Source organism: Herpailurus yagouaroundi, unplaced genomic scaffold, assembly GCF_014898765.1.
Source record: "Herpailurus yagouaroundi ecotype Mexico unplaced genomic scaffold, PumYag 28, whole genome shotgun sequence".
NCBI classification, from domain to species: domain Eukaryota; kingdom Metazoa; phylum Chordata; class Mammalia; order Carnivora; family Felidae; genus Herpailurus; species Herpailurus yagouaroundi.
In genome coordinates, this window is record NW_024412376.1 from 100,758,344 (window position 1) to 100,780,136 (window position 21,793).

Here is a 21,793-nt window from a genome sequence, read left to right on the forward strand (position 1 = left end):
GGGGTGCCTAGGTGGTTCAGCCAGTTAAGCGTCTTGACTGGCTCAGGTCATGATCTCATGGTTTGTGAGTTTGAGCCTCTGGCTCTGTGCTGACAGTTCAGAGCCTGGAGCCTGCTTTGTATTCTGTGTCTCCCTCTCTGCCCCTAACCCATTTGCACTCTGTCTCTGTCTCTCTCAAAAATAATCATAAAAAATTAACATGTTTAAGGTATCTATCTCTTATCTAACATTATGTAAATCTTATTTATTGTGTGTTGAGAATGTAAGATCCGTGAAGGCAGGGATTTTGGTCTGTTTCATTCACTGCTGTATTCCCAACAATGCTTAACTTAGAATACTCCTCTATTTTTCTTTAGCACCCGTATATTGCTATTGAGAAATGTGATGCTATTCTAATTGCCAAGTCTTTGTATTTTCTCTCTGAAAACATTTAAAATCTCTCTTCCTTTTTTAATGTTCTACAATTTCAATATTACATACATGCCCTGCTATGGTCCTTGTTTTGTTCATTCAATCTGGAAACTCGTGTTATTTAGTTCTAGGAATTTTTCTTGTATGCCTCTAATTTTCTCTCCTTTGATTTCTTCATTGTCTGAAACTCCTGTTGTTCATATGTTGGATCTCAGATTCGCTGTCTTATCTTTCCTCTTTCTCTTTTTGCTCTCCTTTCTGAGAGAATATCTCAACTTTATATTATAATAATTCTACTGAATTTAAAATTTTTACTATTGTTTTAATTTCCAAAAGATCTCTTTTGTTCTATGAATAAGCTTTTACATAGCTTTTCATTCTTGTTTCTCAGGGATGCATTACTTTCTATTATTTCTCTGAAGACAGAGAAAGGTTGGGGAATGGTCACCATATTCAAAGATACAGATACTCAGGATAAAACTTTTCACTTGATCCATCGGATTTTAATATGCTGGTCACTCTGGCCTCAACTGCATATGGTTTCTGAATTTAGACCCTCTCTGGTCTGTTGTCTTTAGGTAATAACACTTATTATCCTTTTGTCAGGGGTAAGGAGAGGAAGTGATGTGGCTCTAAAATGTAGGGAAGAGGCTCTGCAGGTAACTTGTTCCTTTTAAAGACTTTATACCCAGTCTCCTCTTGAGACTTCTATTGCATGTCTACTTTTACAAGTACCATGTATCTCCAATTTCTGATTCTTTCCAAAGTTCTATGGCCTGGATCAGTTTGCATCTTAATGTCTTCTGGTACAAACTTAGGTTTTGAGGTTTTTGCTACTAAAAAGGTTAAAAAGTACTCATAATTGGTTTTCTAGCTTCCAGAATTGTTGCCATCTCTTACCTGTTGTCTTTTCCTTGTTGTTTGTCCTAGTAATTTATACATTAAAATTCCTAATTATTGCTTTACCTATAATTTTATTGGAATTTTGAGTGTATGCCAAGATAAATGTATCTGTTTAATCTGTCACATTAAAATCCATGACCCATATTTATCTGTAGGCAGACTGAGAGAAAGCTTACTGGCCTTTTTGTTAAAAAGCCAAATGGGCTTTTTTTTTTTCCCTTTAAAAAAGCTTATTTATTTTGAGAGAGAGAGAGAGCACTTGTGCACAGGTGTGAGCACAAGCAGAGCAGGGGTGGAGAAGGAGAGAGGGCTCGATGTCAAGAACCATGAGGTCATGACCTGAGTTGACAGGAGTTGGAAGCTTAACTGACTGAGGCACCCAGGTGCCCCCAAATCAGCTTCTTAAGGACATTCAGTAGTCTTTTATATAAAGATCAAGGGGGAAAAGAGAGGTAACTAATTTTGCAAGTCAAAAAATAGAGGTTTTTGTGAGAATGATTATGTGGTATCTGTGTGAAAAATATTCTTAGAAAAACTGTAAAATACTTCAAATATGTTTTATTGAGCTGCTTCTACTCAACTGTCCTCAAAGAGGAAGTCATTTTTTTCTTCATGTAATCATGTATGCATAAAAGTGGGATTTGTTTGGAAGGTAAGGCAGTAAAGTGAAATAAAATCTCTTACTTTTTTTGCCATATTTTTTGTGGGATTTAGATGTTGCCACTTACCCCATAAAAAAGGCAAAATCTAATAAAAAAATTAATAGATCTGGCAGTATGGTAGACTAAGTAATCCCATAACCCTCCTGCCACTATTACTACTCAGAAATGCTAGATAAGATATAATAAGCAAACTTAAATTCATAGCAGAATTGGGAAGAAAGTCAGAGTACAGCCTGGTGCCGAAACTTAGGCAAACAGTGAGAAATTGCACTTCTGGTGCAGCTTGTCTGGATTTGGGAGGGTGAGGACATTGGCTTCTGTCATCCAGGGCTTGGGATTTTCACTGCCCACAGGCACAGCAGGCTAATCTCTGGGCTCCATGAGGAGAACATGGAACTATATTGAATTTTCATCTTTCCTGCTAACTAGGCTCAAAACTTTGGAGTCTTCCTTAACTCCCTCTCACCACACATGCAATCTGTCAGCAACTCCAATTTGTTCCACCTTCAAAATGTATACAGAATCCAACCACCTCTCACCACTTGTACTGAACTAAATATTCATTTTATGTTACCTACACTTTTACCACTTTCCTTGCTCTTTAATTTTTTGCTGAAAGTCAGATTTCTCCTCAGAGATAATTTTCCAACTACCTAAAATACCTCCTTTAGAATTTCCTTAGTGCAGATGTGATAAACACAGCCAGCTATCCACTGCAGACTTTAGTTCCCCTCTCATAATGTAGAATTATTGCTGGCAAGAGACTCTCCAATCACAGACCACATTTATCAGGCTCTTCACCCCACTCTGTGCTGTTTCCCTCTCTGCCTCTTGCACATATGCAAAGCTGTAAGACTAATTCTTACCAATAGGTCGTGAGTAGAAATGATGGTGTCACTTTTGGGCTGAAGTGGCTATAAGCAATTATGCTTCTTCCACTCCATGTTTAACCAACTGCCACCTGAAATGGAAAGACTCTAAGGTCCCAGGCAATGGCAGAGTCACAAAACGGAAAAAGCTTGGGTCCCTGGATTACCATGTGAAATTATGCCCACGGAAAACCTGTTTTAAATTGTTATGCAACCAAGAAATAAACCTTTATTTAGTTCAACAGTTAGTGTTTCTCTAATACTGCAGTTGGTAGTAGGATGAGATGTTATTAAAAGAGTCTAAAACATGTGGCATTGGCTTAACCATCAGGTGGTAGGCAGTGAAGAAACTGGTAGTAGAGGCTGGAAAGATAAAGACCTATATTCTTCAGAATAAAACACTGGATAGTTTTTACCATTGCCTGTGACAACTTGGAAGGCAAACAAATTGCCTATTGAGTCTTTCACTTTGGAAGAAAATGTTGGAAAACAGAATGGTAATGGTGTGAGTTCTTGTTACTGGCTGCATTTATCAAGGTACCAACTGGCTGGTTTGCAAGAAGAAATGAAAAAGGAATAGGGTGAAGAAATGTGGAACACTGAAACATCAGATAAGCTTATGTTTTTTTGGTCCAGAAATAGAAATATTGAAAAGGTCTTTAATGACAGATACCCATTAAGAAGATTCTGTCCTCCCTCAATAACAGAAAAACTCTAAACCTATTAAAAAAAAATGGGAAAAAGACTTGAACAGACTTTCATCAAAGATCTATAAATGGCCAATAAGCATGCGAAAAGATGCTCAACATCATTAGTCATTGAGGGAATGCAAATCAAAAGGAGATGCTAGTTAAAAAAGTGAGATGCTAGTTCATACCCAGTAGGATGTCTATAATTAAAAAAATGGAAAATAACAAGTGTTGGAGAGGATATGGAGAAATCTGAACCCTCTTACATTACTGGTGGGTACTTGTGGCTACCCTCTTACATTACTGGGTTCAACCACTGTGGAAAATAGTTTGGAAGTTCCTCAAAAAGTTAAACACAGAATTACCACATGATGTAGCAATTCCATTCCTATGTATACACACAAAGGAATTGAAATCAAGTATTCAAACAAAAATTTGTACATGGATGTTAATAGCATTATTCACAATAGCCAAGGCAGAAACAACCCAAATGTCCACCAAATGATGACTAATAGATAAGCAAATAGGGGTGTATCCATAAAATGGAATATTACTCAGCCACAAAAAGGAATGAATTACTGACATATGCTACAACATGGATGAACTAGAAAAACATGCTAAGTGAAAGAAGCCAGCCACAAAAGACTGGATTGTATGATTCTATTTATATGAGATAGCCAGAATAGGTAAATCCATAGAGACAGAAAGTAGATTCGTGGTTGCCAGGGCCTGGGGAATAATTGTTTAATGGATATGAGGTTTCTTTTTGGGGTGACAAAAAAGTTTTGAAACTAGTAAGGTGTTGGATATACAATACTGTGAATGTATTCAATGCCACTGAATTGTATACTTTAAAAATGTTAATTATACCTTATGTGAGTTTTACCTCAATTAAAAAAAAAAAGATTCTGCCCTGTGGTGGAGACGAGGTTAAGGGTGCAATATGCTTCCTATCCAAGCCTAATGGCCTCAAAGTAGTTGTCTTTAAATTGAGAGGGAGGCATGAGAGCAAGGAGCAGGAGCAAATAACCGGGTTTCAGAATATTGTCCAGAAAAGAACTTTACATGTGGATACAGGCACTTGGAAACGACTAGAAGCAAAAAGATTCAAAATCAACCAAATTTTGAAATGGAAAATAAAGCAGAACCTGGTCCTTTGAAAAGACCAAAACAAAACAAAACAAAAAAACTTGATTAAAATAATCGAAAGGCTAAGAATGAGGAAATTAAACCAACCACAGGCACAAGACAAAAGTTAAGAATACAACCGCATACAGCATATAGTATAAGTTTTTATACACGGCTAGAGTCAGTCTTTTGAGGCAACAAAGGTAAAACTATAGCAGTGAATCCTACAACACGTACAAACATGTAATGTGAAATTTATCATATTAACAGGTTTAAGAAGAAAAATCATTATCTCAATTAATGTAAAGATAGCATTTGATACAATTCAACCCCCTGTCATGATAAAATTTCTTAGCAAATAAAGAATAGAAAGGAAGATTTATAAGTTGTTAAAAAGTATCTATCAAAATCTGAATGTAAATTTAATAATTAATTGGGAAGCATTAAAAATATTCATTTTAAATTGGGAACAAGTATTTCAGATATCACCATTTCTAGTCAATATTTTACTGGCATTCCTAGATAACATAGTAAGACAAGCAAAAATAAATAAAGAGGGGTGCCTGGCTCTAGGTGGAACACAACTCTTGATGTTGGGGTTTTAAATTGGGTACAAGTATTTCAGATATCACCATTTCTAGTCAATATTTAACTGGCATTCCTAGATAACATAGTAAGACAAGCAAAAATAAAGAGGGGTGCCTGGCTCTTGGTGGAACATGTAACTCTTGATGTTGGGGTTGTGAGTTTGAGCCCCATGTTGGGTGTAGAGGGTACTTAAACAAAAAAAATTAAAAAATGAATATATATGGGAGAGGATGAAAAAATATAGTCATTATTTAGTATATGATAAAGTTTTTATGTAAAAATGCAAAGAAATCCATAGATAATATTACCATGAAAGTTCAGTAAGATTTAGGATACAATAGTATGCAAAAATTGATTGTGTTCCTATTAATCAAAAAACAGAGTCAGAAAGAGACTTAGAAAAATGGAGACCTAGCACATTCAGAGATGTGAAAACAATATTTTAAAGATGTCAATCCTCCCCACATTAATGTAATTCCAACTAACATCCTAAAATTGTGTGTGTGTGTGTGTGTATGTGTGTGTGTAACTCAAGATGTAGATTCTAAAATTCACTGAAAGAGAAAGCAAGACTTGCTAACACAATTTTCAAAAAGTAGAATACCATTCACTATAAGATATTAAGACTTCTTATAAAACCACAGTAATTAAAACAGTATAGTACTGGTCCAAGGATAAAGAAATGGATTAGTAGATATTAAATATGTATAGGGAGGGGCACCTGGCTGGCCTACTCGTAAGTGCATGTGGCTCTTGATCTTGTGGTCATGAGTTCAAGCCCCACGTTGGGTATGGAGATTACTTAGATAAATTGCCCCGATGTGGGGCTCGAACTCAGGACCGCGAGATCGTGACCTGGCTGAAGTCGGACGCTTAACCGACTGCGCCACCCAGGCGCCCCTCTTTGTTTATTTTAATCAAAAAAATAGGAAGGGAATGAACATGTATTAATGTACAACATATGGATAGGTGCTGACACTTTCCCTAAGTGTGTACGTAAAATGATACATGAGGACGCTTAAGGTTTTTTAGGGGTAAAGTGTAAATTCCCTAGTGACAAAGAGTTGACCACTGCCTACCCCTTTATCCATTTACCTGTAGTGTATTGCAATTCCTATAATTTACATGCATCTGGGGAAGAGAATTTATGGGCAATATTATTTAGTTTTAACTAAACTAAAAAGTACACATGTGGCTTAAAAATTCTACCAATAAAGGGGTGCTGGTTGGTTCAGTAGGAAGAGTGTGCAACTCTTGATCTTGGGGTTGTGAGTTCATTACTTAAATAAATAAATAAACTTAAAAAAATTATACCAATAAGGCAAACATAAACAACAAAAACATGGCAAAGAGGATATATCTCTTCTAGTTTGAGTATTTCATGTGCCATATTTAGAAATAAAAATATAATGATTATAATCAGATCTGACTTTTAATCACAATTACTATTATTAAAAACATTCTTATTAATATTTTTCTTAATCGGAGAGAAAGTTTTAATCTTCTTAAAAAACCAAATTATTTAATATTTTATTTCATCTTCATCCCATTCTTTTAATTACTACTTTCCTATATGCTTTATATTATATAGTGTTATTATAGAAGAATATATAATTTAGATATATATCTAAATGCATTCTCAAGAATGCACTTGTAAATTTGTAAAATTACAAATAAGTATGCATGACCAAAAAACTCTACAGATCACTGTCTTAGAACCAGTTTTGAGGGGAACCTGATTGAGGTGACTCAATCAGTTGAGTGACTGACACTTGGTTTTGGCTCAGGTCACGACTCATAGCTTGTGAGCTGGAGCCCCACATCAGGCTCCACACTATGGCCCTCCCATGTGCACTCTCTCTCTCAAAATAAATAAACAAAAAGAACAGTTTTGCAAAAGTGTACCAAGAGATATGAATAGGTTGTTCAAAGAAGTATTGTTCATAATAAAGTTAGAATCTACATTAATGTTTATTAAAAGGAGAAAAAATAAGTATACTGTGTTTATGTATTTTTAAGTTTTTTACATTTTATTTAGAGAGAGAGAGAGAGAGAGAGAATGGGGGACGGGCAGAGAGAGAATCCCAAGCAGGCTCTCCACTGTCAGCGCAGAGCTGGATGTGGGGCTTGAACACACGAACTTGAGATTATGAACCTGAGCCGAAATCAAGAGTCAGTGCTTACTTGACTGAGCCACCCAGACGCCCCCGACTACGTTTACTTAAATAGTAATGATATGCTGTCAGAAGTTAAACTGATAAATTAAAGCTAAGTGTGTCCAAATAAATACAGTTCATAAACATAATGTTGAACTAAAATCTTATGTTTTAGTTCATTATATGTACATTATAATGTCACAAACATAAAGTTAAAATGCAAACTAAGAATGTAGATACATATATACCTACAGATACAAATCAGGACTCAAGCATACAAATGATTCATATCAAATTCATGATAGTGGTTCTGGTGTGGAAGGGGAATGGGCTTGGGAAAGGTACACAGGGACTTTAATCATAGTCTAATTTCTTTTTAAAAATTTTTAATGTTTTTTTTAAAATTTATTTTTGAGAAGGAGAGAGTGTGAATGGGGGAGGGACAGAGAGAGAGGGAGACGCAGAATCAGAAGCAGGCTCCATGCCATCAATGCAGAGCCTGATGTGGGGCTCGAACTCATGAACTGTGAGATCATGACCTGAGCTGACATTAAGAGTCGGATGCTTAATGGACTGTGCCCCCTAGGTGCACCCAAAACTATCTTCTAATAGAAAATTTTGAACACATACAAAAATTGACAGAATGGTATAATGAAACCCTATATACTCAACATCTAGTTTTAACAATTATCAACTTATGGCCAATTTTGTTTCATTTATACCTCATTCTACTCCCCCACTCCTGAACTATTCTGAAGCTGATCTCAGACATTACATAAATTCATTCAAAATATTTTAATATGTATTTCTAATAAGTAGTGACTTTTTAAAAACATAACCATAATACCATTATTACATCTAAAAACCAATAATATTTCTTACTGTCATCTAATATCCAGTCAGAATTCAAATATCTACTTATTCGTGAAGTTGTAAATGTTCATGTTTAGAGTTTGTTTGAATCAAATTTCAAATAAAGACCACACACTGAAATGATACACCTTCTAAATCCATTTTTTGGTAAGTTCTCCCTCTTTTTTTTCCCTTGAAATTTATTTGTTGACTAATCTGTGTGTTTTTTAATGTAAGAAATACATCTGTTAGGCAAATAAGTACCTCCTACTTTAATGGGTTTTAAATTTTCATTGTTTTATAATTAATACTTTAGTTGCATTCTTATAATTTTTTTTTAAATTTTTGTTAACATTTATTTATTATTGAGAGACAGAGAGAGACAGAGCATGAGCAGGGGAGGGGCAGAGAGAGAGGGAGACACAGAATCTGAAGCAGGCTCCAGGCTCCAAGCTGTCAGCACAGAGCCCGACGCGGGGCTTGAACTCACAAACCGTGAGATCATGACCTGAGCTGAAGTCGGACACTTAACCAACTGAACCACCCAGGAGCCCCTATAATTTTTTGATAAAGCCATAGTTTGGTGACATAGGATTATCTCACAGTATTCCTGGTATTCCTCACAGTATTTCCTTTTGGCCATTTGTCTCAAGTCCTAAGACACTGTTTGGATATCAAGACAGGTGAACATCACTTACAGTTGTTTGGAGATCATCGGTTTTATCAGTGAAGATATTCAATCTTTCTTCATTTTCCAAAATTTCATCAATATTTTTGGACATAATATTTTTTACTTCAGTTACTTGGCTCCTCAGTGTAGATATTGAGCTATCACCTTGATTTTTATTGTATTGCATCTATATAGAAATGAAATATAATACAAATATTATTTTCTATAAATAAAATTTATGATAATAGATAATACAAATTAGAACAAAAGTGTCAAAGGCGCATTTCAATTGTATTTCAGCATAAGGAATCAACTAAACTGCAAATTGTCCCACCTTAATCTTGCTAAAAAAGGGGAGAGGGTGGATGGAAGAGTGATATTTCAATATATTCAATCAGTGGTGGAAGTCTTTTTTAAAATTTAAGTTGTTTATTTATATAGACTTTTAAAGAGAAGTTTTAGGGGTGCCTGGGTGGCTCAGTGGGTTAAGTGTCCGACTTCTGCTCAGGTCATGATCTTGCGGTTGGTGAGTTTGAGCCCCGCGTCAGGCTCTGGGCTGACAGCTCAGAGCCTGGAGCCTGCTTTGGATTCTGTGTCTCCCACTCTCTTCCCCTCCCCCACTCACGTTCTGTCTCTCTCTCTCTCAAAAATAAACATTAAAAAAATTTTTTTTAAATAAAGAGAAGTTTTAGGGTCATAGTAAAATTGAGTGGGAAGTATAGAGTTCTCACATGCCCCTTATCCCCTCCCTACACCCCTCCCCCTCCCCAAAGCTCCCCATCAACAACCTGCACTAGAGTGGTACATTTGCTACAATGGATGACCCCACACTGATGCATCATTATCACCCAAAGTCCATAGTTTACATTAGGTTTCACTGTTGGCATTGTACATTCACTTGGTTTGGACAAATGTATACTGACATGTATTCACCATAATATAGTATCACACAGAACAGTTCCACTGCCCTTAAATTCCTGTGTTCCACCTATTCATGCCTCCCTTCTCCCTAAGCCCTGGCAACAATTGGTCTTTTTACTGTCTCCATAGCTTTGTCTTTTCCAGAATGTCATATAGTTGGAACCAAGTACTGGCTTTTCATATTGGCTTCTTTCACTCAGTAATATGTATTTTTTTTAAGTTTATTTATTTATTTTGAGAGAGACAGATCGAGTGGGGGAGGGGCAGAGAGCTAGGGAGACCATCCCAGGCAGGCTCTGTGCTGTTAGCACAGAGCCGGGTGTGGGGCTCCACTCATGAAACCGTGAGATCATGACCTGAGCTGAAACCACGAATTGGACGCTTAACTGACTTGAGCCACCCAGGCGCCCCTCACTTAGTAATATGTATTTAAGTTTCCCACATATCTTTTCATGGTTTGATTTACTCATTTTTTTTAGTGCTGAATAATAGTCAATTGTCTGGATGTACCACAGTTTATTCATTTACCCATGGAAAAACATCTTGGTTGCTTCCATGTTTTGGCAAGTATAAATAAAGCTGCTATAACATCTGTATGAAGACTTTTGTGTGGACATTACTTTTCAACTTATGTAAATAACAAAGGTGTGGTTGTTGGATCATATGGTAAGAGTATGTTTAGTTTTGTAAGAAACTGCCAAACTGTCTTCCAAAGTGACTGTAGCATTTTGCATTCCCATCAGTAGTGAAGAAGCATTCCCACTGCTCTACTTCCTTGTCAGCATTGGTGTTGTCAGTGTTTTGAATTTTGGCCTTTCTATTTAAAAATTATTTTCATGTTTATTTATTAAAATTTTCTTTAACATTTAGTTTTGAGAGACAGAGTGCAAGCGGAGGAGGAGCACAGAGAGAGGGAGACACAGAATCTGAAGCAGGCTCTAGGCTCTGAGCTGTCAGTATAGGGCCCAATTTGGGGCTTGAACTCACAAACCATGAGATCATGACCTAAGCTGAAGTCGGAAGCTTAACTGACTGAGCCACCCAGGTGCCCCTAAAGTCTTTATTTTTAAAAGTAATTTCTACAACCAACATGGGGCTTTAACTCACAACCCTGAGATCAAGAGTCACATCCTCTACCGACTGAGCTAGCCAGGCACTCCTTTAGCCCCTCGCCTCCTTTTTTTGAGAGAGAGAGAGCATGCGCATGTGCAAGTGAGAGTGGTGGGAAGGGCAGAGGGAGAGGGAGAGAGAGAACCCTAAGCAGGCTCCACACCCAGCATCAAGCCTGACTCAAGGCTCCATCTTACAACTGTGAGACCATGACCTGAGCCAAAATCAAGACTTGGACACTTAACTGACTGAGCCACCTAGGCGACTCTGGCCCATTTTTAAATCAGGCTGTTTTATGTTATTGTTGAGTTTTCAGAGTTCTTTGTGTATTTTGGATAACAGATGTATCTTTTGCAAACATCTTCTCCCAGTCTGTGGCTTGTCTTCTCATTCTCTTGACAATTTTTTGAAACAAGCTTACAATCTGTCTCTTAATTGGTGTATTTAGATTATTAACTTTATTATTATTATTTTTTTATATAGTTTATTGTCAAGTTAGCAAACATACAGTGTATACAGTGTGCCTTTGGCTTTGGGAATAGATTCCTGTGATTTATCACTTATATACAACACCCCAGTGCTCATCCCAACAAGTGACCTCCTCAATGCCCATCACCCATTCCTCCTCCCCGCCCCCCCACCCCTTCAACCCTCAGTTTGTTCTCTGTATTTAAGAGTCTCTTATGGTTTGCCTCCCTCTCTGTTTGTAACTACTTTTTTTTCCTTCTCTTCCCCCATGGTCTTCTGTTAAGTTTCTCAAATTCCACATATGAGTGAAAACATGATATCTGTCTTTCTCTGACTTATTTCACTTAGCATGATACCCTCCAGTTCCATCCACTTTGTTGCAAATGGCAAGATTTCATTCTTTTTCATTGCTGAGTAGTGTGTGTGTGTATATATATATATATATACATATATATATAGAGTACAGATATGTATATATATATATATATATATATATAGATATATATATATACTACATCTTCTTTATCCATTCATCAATGGACATTAATGGACATTTGGACTCTTTTCATAATTTGGCTATTGTTGATAGCACTGCTATAAACATTGGGGTACATGTGCCCCTATGAATCAGCACTCCTGTATCCTTTGGATAAATTCCTAGTAGTGCTATTGCTAGGTTGTAGGGTAATTCTATATTTAATTTTTTTTTTCAACGTTTTTATTTATTTTTTGGGACAGAGAGAGAGCATGAACGGGGGAGGGGCAGAGAGAGAGGGAGACACAGAATCGGAAACAGGGTCCAGGCTCCGAGCCATCAGCCCAGAGCCCGACGCGGGGCTCGAACTCACGGACCGCGAGATCGTGACCTGGCTGAAGTCGGACGCTTAACTGACTGCGCCACCCAGGCGCCCCTATATTTAATTTTTGAGGAACCTCCACACTGTTTTCCAGAGCGGCTGCACCAGTTTGCAGTCTCACCAACAGTGCAAGAGGGTTCCCGTTTTTCCACAACCTCACCAGCACCTGTTGTTTCCTGAGTTCATTTTAGTTACTCTGACCAGTGTGAGGTGGTATCTCAATGTGGTTTTGATTTATACTTCCCTGATGATGAGTGATGTTGAGCATCTTTGCCTGTATCTGTTAGCCATCTGGATGTTTTCTTTGGAAAAGTTAGACCATTAACTTTTAAAGTGATTATTGATATAGTTGGACTAATATCTACCATATTTGTTACTGTTTTCCATTCATTGTTCTTGTCCTTTGTTCCTATTTTATGTCGTCCACTTTATCCATGTTAACAAAAATGGTCATTCCAATGTAGTGTTATATATAAAAAGCTACAGCTGCAGAACAATATTAAATAATAACTTATTGAACACTTAGTATGTGCCAGGTGCTGTTTTAAGCACTTCACACATATTAACTCATTTAATTTCCAAACCACCATATAAGGTAGTACTTTTATCATTTTATTTTCTAAAGAAGAAAACAGAGACTGAGAGAAATTAATAAGGTACTCAATGTTACACAGCTAGAAGCAAAACAAGGATTCAGACTCAAGTTCCAGAGATCAAGCCTTTACCCATTGTATTAATGACCTTAGTTTTGTGAATTTAAAATGTATGTATAAACTTATGTTATATATATTATAAACATATAATGTATACAAAAATGTATACTTACATACATGTGCATACATTTATATTTATATGTATGTTTATACACATAAAAATTCTGGAAGGTTATACACTAAACTGTTAAGAGTGCTCACCTCAGGGGGTTTGACTGAGATTGTAGGAGATACTCGTATTTTGCTTCATATACTTTTGTATTATTTTACTTTACTAATGAGCATTGTTTTTTAAGCTTTATTTATTTTTGAGACAGAGAGAGAGAGAGAGAGGAGAGAGAGAGAGCGTAAGTGGGGGAGGGGCAGAGAGAGGGAGACACAGAATTTGAAGCAGGCTCCAGGCCCTGAGCAGTCAGCACAGAGCCCGACGCAGGGCTCGAACTCATGAACCGCAAGATCATGACCTGAGCTGAAGTCAGATGCCCAACCAACTGAGCCACCCAGTTGCCCCAACTAATAAGCCTTATATTTTAAATAAAAAAAAAAACCCTGCTCGTTGGCAAATGATCAAATCCACCTTAGACAGAACTCTGATCTTGTTGGTTACAGGACCATGCAACTTACAATTGATGTTTTGTGAGGAGCTCACTAGGTAAATGTAGAAAAGAGGAGGTTGCTAGTTGAACTGTGTCCCCCAAAAGGTATGTTCAATTCCTAACTCCAGGAACCTGTGAATGTTACTTTATCTGGAAATAAGGTCTTTGCAGATATAATCGACTTAAGATGAATGGTTAATTTTTTATTTTTCTTTTTGTTCCTTTTTTCTTTCTCTCCTTTTAAAAAATGTTTAAGTTTTTTAACCTAAGAGAATCATTTAAGATTTGTTAAGATAATGTATTTATAGTCCATTCATTGGCATTCAGATTATACACACACACACACACACACACACACACACACACACACACATTTAAATCTCTCAAAACATTTTTCTTTTGTTAATTATAGTATAAGAAATTCAACAACTTTTAAAAATTTTCTACAGATTTAATGCTTACCAGGTTAGTTTATAAATGTTAAAAAGAAATGTCTTTGATGTCAGATGTGTTAACTGCTTAAAATATGCATATTTTCATATGGTAACTAGTTTTTGGGGAGCTTTGTCAATAATATATTTTGGCTGTGTAGAATAGGCAGAATTCTTCATAAAAAATTTATGAATTTAATATAAAAGCATCTATCCTTAAGTATTTTTTAGGCATTGTGGTAGACACACCCTATGGTGACCCCCAATGTATCACATCCTTGTAAACCACCCCTCCCCACCCCCAAGTGTGACTTGCTTCTAATTAAGAGAAGCAAAGGTGATGGGATGTCACTCTTGTGATTATGTCACATTATATAATATTTAGTAGACTGGAGTGAGAGAGATTCCTCTGCTGGTCTTGACAGGGAAGCAGCCATACTGAGGACAGCAACTGGCAAGGACCTGTTGTTGTCAGTTCCTAGGACCTGAGGGTGTCCCCTGGTCAATAGCCAGTAAAAAGCTGCATCCCTGGCACAGCTGTAAGGAACTGAATTTTGCAACAGGCTCTGAATGAGCCTGGAAGCCAAATCTTCCCCAGAGCTCCTGGATGAGAACACAGCCTGTCTAACAAACTCACTGCAACTTTGTGTGGACCCTGAGGAGAACTTAAGTCCTGCCTGGATTCCTGACCCACAGAACCTGGGAGATAATAAATGTGTGCTGTTTTAGGCTGCTGATTTGTACTGATTTGTTAAATACATAATTAGAAAACTAAAACAGTTATACTGAGAATATTTTAATACGGAAAAGTTCATATACAGAGTGAACAGTATAACCCATCCCTATGCACCCATCACCGAGTATCGACACATGGCCAATCTTGTTTCATCTATACTACTACCAATTACCTCTTCCCCAAATGTATTGTTTCAAAGCACATCCCAGACATTCTATCATTTTAATCTGTAAATGCTTCAGTTTGTATCTCTAAAAGATATGGCCTCATTTTTCTTAAAAATAAGACTACAACATCATTATCATATCTATAAAAATGCCTTAATATCATCAAACATCCAGTTTGTAACAAATTTATAAAAAAAATCATAGTTGTTTTGTTTTTCAACATTTGTTTTGCTGATCCAGGATCCAAAGTCCGCATTTAGTTGATATGCATAAGTTTCTTTTAATCTGTGGATTCTCCTTAACTTTTTCCCCATTGCAATTTATTTGTTGAAGAAATTTGATTATTTGTCTTGTAGAGTTTCTCATATTCTGGATTTTGCTGATTGGATTGCTGTGTATCATTTAATGTGGTCACTGATCTCTCTATTTCCTGTAAACTGGTAGTTAGATATAAAGGCTTGGTCCTATTCAGGTTTGATGTTTTGGGCAAGCCTACTTCAGATGTGTGCTATATACTACTTACTGTGTGACATCAAGAAACACATAACTGATGACTGATTGTCTTCCTTATTGTGACCTTAGGAATAAGCAATGGGTTTAGGTATTTAAAAAAAAATTTCTTTTTTACATTTATTCACTTTTGAGAGACAGAGAGAGACAGAGCACAAGCAGGGGAGGGGCAGAGAGAGAGGGCAACACAGAATCTGAAGCAGGCTCCAGGTTCTGAGCTGTCAGCACAGAGCTGGATGTGGGGCTGGAACTCACAAACTGCAACATCATGACCTGAGCTGAAGTTGGACGCTTAACTGACTGAGCCACCCAGGTGCCCCAGTGGGTTTAGGTATTCTGAGTCAGTTTCATTTCATTTATTATGAATTTCCCCATCAGCGTTTCACCTAATTTTTTTCAGTCATCAATGATCACTGCCTAGATCTATTATTACATTAGGGATTGTAAAATAGTGAAATTTATTACCTCTTCTTTGTTTATTAGCTGGAGTATTTCTATATTTGGTCTATATAAAGACCAAAAAAAAAAAAAACAACCTTTTTCCCTATCAACTATTTGTTTTATCTGAAGTACAGTTCATATAAGAAAGTCAGAATAAATGGTTGAGCCTTTTATTTATTGGTTTTTGGAGTGATGAGGTGGATCCTTAGAATCTTCCAGAGCTGACTGACGAGGGATTATTCCCCCCCTTGATAGTATCTAGGAACTCAAGGAGTTTTAACATATATGATGTGTTACAATCCACTGCAGTTATTATTCTTTTTGATGTTCAGTTATTCCATTACTGACAAGTGTTAGCTACTTCAAGTTGGCTCCTAAAGTCTTTTGACAAGAGTACAGTGAACTTTGAAAGCTTCCTTTTTTCTGGTATGACAAAATGTTTCTGGCTTATATGTTTCCTGCCTGACATCTGCAATTAGGTCTTATTCTTTTTAGTGTAAAATGGTATTTAGAGACAATAATCTAGATGCTAAGGGGGCACACTGCTACTGGGTTGATCATTATTTCTAATGTTTTTCAATAGACAGCCTAGGAAATACTTTTATTTTTTATTTTTATGAGGTTTATTTATTTATTTTGAGAGAGAACAAGGAGCAGAGAGAGAGGGAGAGAAATAATTACAAATCACGAGGGGCCTGATCTCACAAACTGCGAGATCATGCCCTGAGCCAAAATTAAGAGTTGGTCACTCGACTGACTGAGCCACCCAGGTGCCCCATTATACTTTTTTTAAAAGAGAAAAAAGGATTGATATATTTTCAGTGAAAAAAATTTCAATATGTAACTTTCAATTAAAATTTTCAGTATTTAATTTTCTTTAAAATTTTTTTAAAATTTTCAAGTAAAATTTAGGATTATAAGGTTTTACTCAATTCTTTGATTTTATATTTGCAACTATTGCTGAAAACCTTGATTCCTAATGACATTAACTTGACTACTTAAAGTAATATATTTATATAAACCAATTTTAGAATAGCAACACCAATGTCATTATTAACAATGGGACACTTGGAAATAAAAACTTTAATATTTATTTTTTAGTTCTTTTGTCATTGGGGTATAATCTCACTAGGAATATACAAATTGTTGTTTCTTAAAGTCGGTTGAAATAAATTTTCACTGTCTTTTAAGTCATCAGCTCAATACACAATTAGGTTCTATGCTGACAGCTCAGAGCCAGGAGCCTTCTTTGGATTCTGTTTCCCTCTTTCTCTGCCCCTCATCCTCTGTCTCTTTCTCTCTCTCTTAAAAATAAATAAACATTAAAAAAAAACCTATTAGATTTTTTTTTTTGAGTTTTAGGGATTACTTTTTTAAAATAAAAAAAATTGTTATGGTAAGATATACAGAACAAAATTTACCACTGTAATGATTTAAAAAAATTTTTTTAAGTTTATTTATTTTGAGAGAGAGACAGCAAGAGTAAGCAGGGAGGGGCAGAGAGAGAGAGAGAGAGAGGGAGACAGAATCCCAAGCAGGCTCTGCACTGCCAGCTCAGAGCCTGATGTGGGGCTTGAACCCACAAACCATGAAATCATGACCTGAACGGAAATCAAGAGTTCGATGCTTAACCGACTGAGTCACCCAGACGCCCCTACAATTGTAATGATTTTTAACTGTACAGTTCAGTGGCATTAAGTATATTCACATTGTTGTGCAATTATTACCACCATCCATTTCCAGAACATTTTTCATCTTCCCAAACTGAAACTCTATACCCCTTAAACACCAATTCCTCCTCTTCCTTTCCCCCCAGGCTCTGGCAACTGTTGTTCTACTTTTTGTCCCTACAGATCTGACTTTAGGTACCTCATATAAATGGAATCACACAGTATTTGTCCTCTTGGGACTGTCTTATTTCACTCTAGGGACTATTTTTTAAAAATTTAATTTAATAGTATTCTATAATTATGTAAAATATTTACATGGTTCCAAAGTCAAATTTGCAAAATAAGTTTCATTCAGAAAGGCCTTGTTTCTATTCCTGCCCCTTATCCCTATGTAGGCAACCATTAAAATGTTTTTGATTTATCCTTTTCTTGCCCCCAATCTCCCTTTTTTTTTTTGACTATAAGCAAACAAATAAATATGTTTGTATTTACTCCCTCTTTCTTAAATGGCTGCATATAAGATTGGTAAACAAATAATGGTATACCATATATACTTTCTCTATCTTGCTTTATTCACTTACCAATATATTGAGGATATCATTCCTTATCATTATATAAGAATAGAAATCCTCAGTTCTCATCTTTACAGCTCTTATCTCCTAATTCCAAACTGATTTTTCAGCTGTCATACAATGTTTAGGAGTACAGTTGGAGGTTACATACCATATACTTCCCTAATACTTGTTGAAAATCTGCAGCAACTGCATTTGAAGGAGAAAAATGTTCTTGTGACATCAAAGGATTTCTCAGAAAAGTGTCGCTAACCTAGGGACATTAATGGAAATGTTTAACCTGTGTAGATAATTTAACTGGAGAATTACAGAGCAAATGTTTATTTGAAGCAAAATCTGGCAGAAATGTGAAGTAAACGAATATTGTATTTCCGCACCGTTTCTAGCTTTTTGGTGGGAGAGTGTCCTTTCTAATTAAAGATGCAGTATTTATGAAAACTGTGCTTGCTCAGTCTTCTCCACTGCTGCAGTACAGATCACAATCTCACGGAGTGAGACTGCAGATACCACTTGGAGCCTTTGGTATGTCTGAGGACTTGAGGGGAAGAGCAGATGTTCACCTCTGGGAGACAAAGAAAGATGGATGGCCATGATATTTTCTAAATAAATGTGTCCTCCTGCTCCTACCCTCAAAATCCACTCAACGATAACTAAACAATCCCAACTAAGTGTCACGATACTATCTTTCAAACCCTTATGGTTGTTAAAGGACATTTCAAAGTCTCAGGAAGGAATTCTTTCAATTGTTTGTACTCGATGTTGTATTCCCCAGAAGTAGTGGTAAAATTTATGTGGTTGGCAATTTGGTATCATCTGGTTTTGAAAAGGTGGTAAAGTTGGGATGTTTTGTCACAGTAGCAGAGAGAGAAAAAAATTAGAGTATAGTCAGTTAAATGGCTAACAGTGTTTAGTATCTAGACTCTAGGGATTGTCAAGGCATATCTGAAGAGTGAATTACAGTTCTTATGATCCTTGATTCTATATGTGGTACAGTTTGAGTTGTATTAAAGCAAGATGGTACACTAAACAAATGAAATATATACATAATTCATGAATATGAATGGAAAATAACAATTAGTAACTATAGGATAGCTGACTAATTTTTCCATGAATATTTTTTATTATAATATTGTTCTGAATTAAAAATTTGTGCATAAAATTAAAGATTAGTATCATTTACTTTTTTTTTTCTTTAACATTTATTTATCTTTAAGAGACAGAGAGAGACAGAGCATGAGCAAGGGAGGGGCAGAGAGAGAGGGAGACACAGAGTCCGAAGCAGGCTCTAGGCTCTCAGCTGTCAGCACAGAGCCTGACGTGGGGCTCAAACTCAAAAACTGTGAGATCATGACCTGAGCCGAAGTCGGACACTTAACCCACTGAGCCACCCAGGCGTGCCCTTTTTTAACATTTATTTTTGAGAGATAGAGACAGAGCATGAGCAAGGGAGGGGCAGAGAGAGAGAGAGGGAGAGTATCATTTACTTTTTTTTTAAGTTTACTTTATTTGAGAGAGAGAGAGAGTGAAAGAGTGAGAGAGTGAGCAAGCTGGGGAGCAGCAGAGAGAGAGAGGGAGAGAGAGAATCCCAAGCAGGCTCTGCACTGTCAGCATGGAGCCTGACAGAGGGCTTGATCTCACAAACAGTGAGATCATGACCTGAGATGGAATCAATAGTCGGATGCTTAACAGACTAAGCCACCCAGGTGCTCTAGTATCATTTACTCTTTAAAATAAGAAACAAATGTACTATCTGGGCTGTAAAGTTACTCGAATAATGGGTTAGCCCTATTCTGTCTCTGAGACTGGCTTTTATTTTTTTTTTCAACGTTTTTATTTATTTATTTTTGGGACAGAGAGAGACAGAGCATGAACGGGGGAAGGGCAGAGAGAGAGGGAGACAGAATCGGAAACAGGGTCCAGGCTCTGAGCCATCAGCCCAGAGCCTGACGCGGGGCTCGAACTCACGGACCGCGAGATCGTGACCTGGCTGAAGTCGGACGCTTAACCGACTGTGCCACCCAGGCGCCCCGAGACTGGCTTTTATAAAGTCTCCTTGGTGCTGGCTGGAGATCAAACTTGGGGTGATAATCAGCAACAGCTGATATCTATTGAGAAGGCTAATTAACCTTTAAGAAATTTATAAAATCTCATGAATGTATGTAAGTACATATACGTACGTGTTGTATTTACCATATTTTATATTTTCTGACAATTTTCAGTTAAAACTTCTCTAAAGATAGTACGTCTTGATTAAACAATTTTTTTTCTTTTCATTTAACTCTTATAATTGATTCATATTTTCAACCAGAAGTGTCTTGTATATAATTACTTGTAAATTAAATACACATGCTATTGAAAAGGTATATTAAATATTAGTAAAGTTTAATTTCTCTTTTACAGAACAAGATAAACACAAGGAGAGAGCCTAATAGATCTGTGTGGATAGTCTTTGCAGACCTTGCTTTAGGGTCAAGGGAAGTGTGGAAACAGGGCAGATGAAGGATAGAGTCAAATCTCTGAAGGTAAAAAAAAAAAAAAAAAAAAAAAAATTTCTGAGGGTCATTAATAACTCTGCTTTATAGACAAATCAGTGATCTGCTTTTGGTTAGTGACACTATTACTAACACAGTATAAAACAGAGACCTCATAATTTCAATAACTGAAAAAAATCCTTAAAGTAGTGTAAGAAGTTACTTACGTTTTTAAGAAATGCAGATGGTGTTATAGTATCCAAGGCATTGTCTGTGGCACATAGGTAAGTGATTCCATCAATAAAGAGAGTATGGTAGACAAAGCTTTGAAAAGAATACATTCATTTACATGATAACACTGAAGGCATTAAGTACCCTCACAAAGAATATAATTTTGTTTTCAAGCTCTCATTAGTAGTATACAAGCTATATAGATAACTTTTTACAATAAGAATTAGAAAATCTTTCATATATGTGAAAAATTAAATTATGTTAAATAGAAACTATAAAATTTGAATATGTATTTAATATCGTATCAGTAAAAATGAAATACAATAAAGAGAAAACTCTATATTTAAAATGACATTGAATTAAAAAAATTTTTAATGTTTATTTTTGAGAGAGAGACAGAGACAGAGACACAGCACGATGGGAGGAGGGGCAGAGAGAGAGAGGGAGACACAGAATCTGAAGCAGGCTCCAGGCTCTGAGCTGTTAGCACAGAACCAGAAGTGGGCTTGAATTCACGAACCATGAGATCATGACCTGAGCAGAAGTTGAATGCCCAAGGTACTGAGCCACCCAGGCACTCCTAAAGTGTCTCTGACAGAATCACTCATTCCAAGACTGAATCAAGATTCTCATCTTGATCAAATAGAAAATGCTATGTTCACTCATTTTTACTATCCCTCTATCTTTATTTTTTTAAAAAAAATTTAACATTTATTTATTATTGAGAGATAGAGAGAGACAGAACATGAGCATGGGAGGGGCAGAGAAAGGAGGAGACACTGAATATGAAGCAGGCTCCAGGCTCTGAGCTGTCAGCACAGAACCCGACCCGGGGATTGAACTCACAAACCGCGAGATCATGACCTGAGTCGAAGTCAGACGCTTAACTGACTGAACCACCCAGGTACCCCGATCCCTCTATCTTTAGGTAGACATATTTAATTTTGGTACTTCCTGGCTTTCTATTATGA

The 21,793-nt window shown here is 36.5% G+C and overlaps 1 protein-coding gene and 1 long non-coding RNA gene across 2 annotated transcripts in view; one reads left to right on the forward strand and one right to left on the reverse strand.

Moving 5' to 3' along the window:
* The window catches only part of LOC121033581 (vesicle-associated membrane protein 714-like), a 31,565-nt gene that overhangs the window by 700 nt on the left and 9,072 nt on the right, over positions 1 to 21,793 (reverse strand). The window contains exons 3-5 of the mRNA XM_040480045.1: positions 20,819 to 20,915; positions 18,272 to 18,373; positions 8,957 to 9,115 (exon numbers count right to left, since the gene is read on the reverse strand). Of these exons, the coding sequence (XP_040335979.1) occupies positions 8,957 to 9,115; positions 18,272 to 18,373; positions 20,819 to 20,915 (358 nt within the window). The remainder of the gene's footprint in view (positions 1 to 8,956; positions 9,116 to 18,271; positions 18,374 to 20,818; positions 20,916 to 21,793) is intronic.
* LOC121033584 (uncharacterized) lies at positions 110 to 19,653 on the forward strand. Its single transcript, XR_005792012.1, has 3 exons — positions 110 to 1,766; positions 11,843 to 11,848; positions 19,642 to 19,653. It is a non-coding gene; the product is annotated as an uncharacterized LOC121033584 (long non-coding RNA).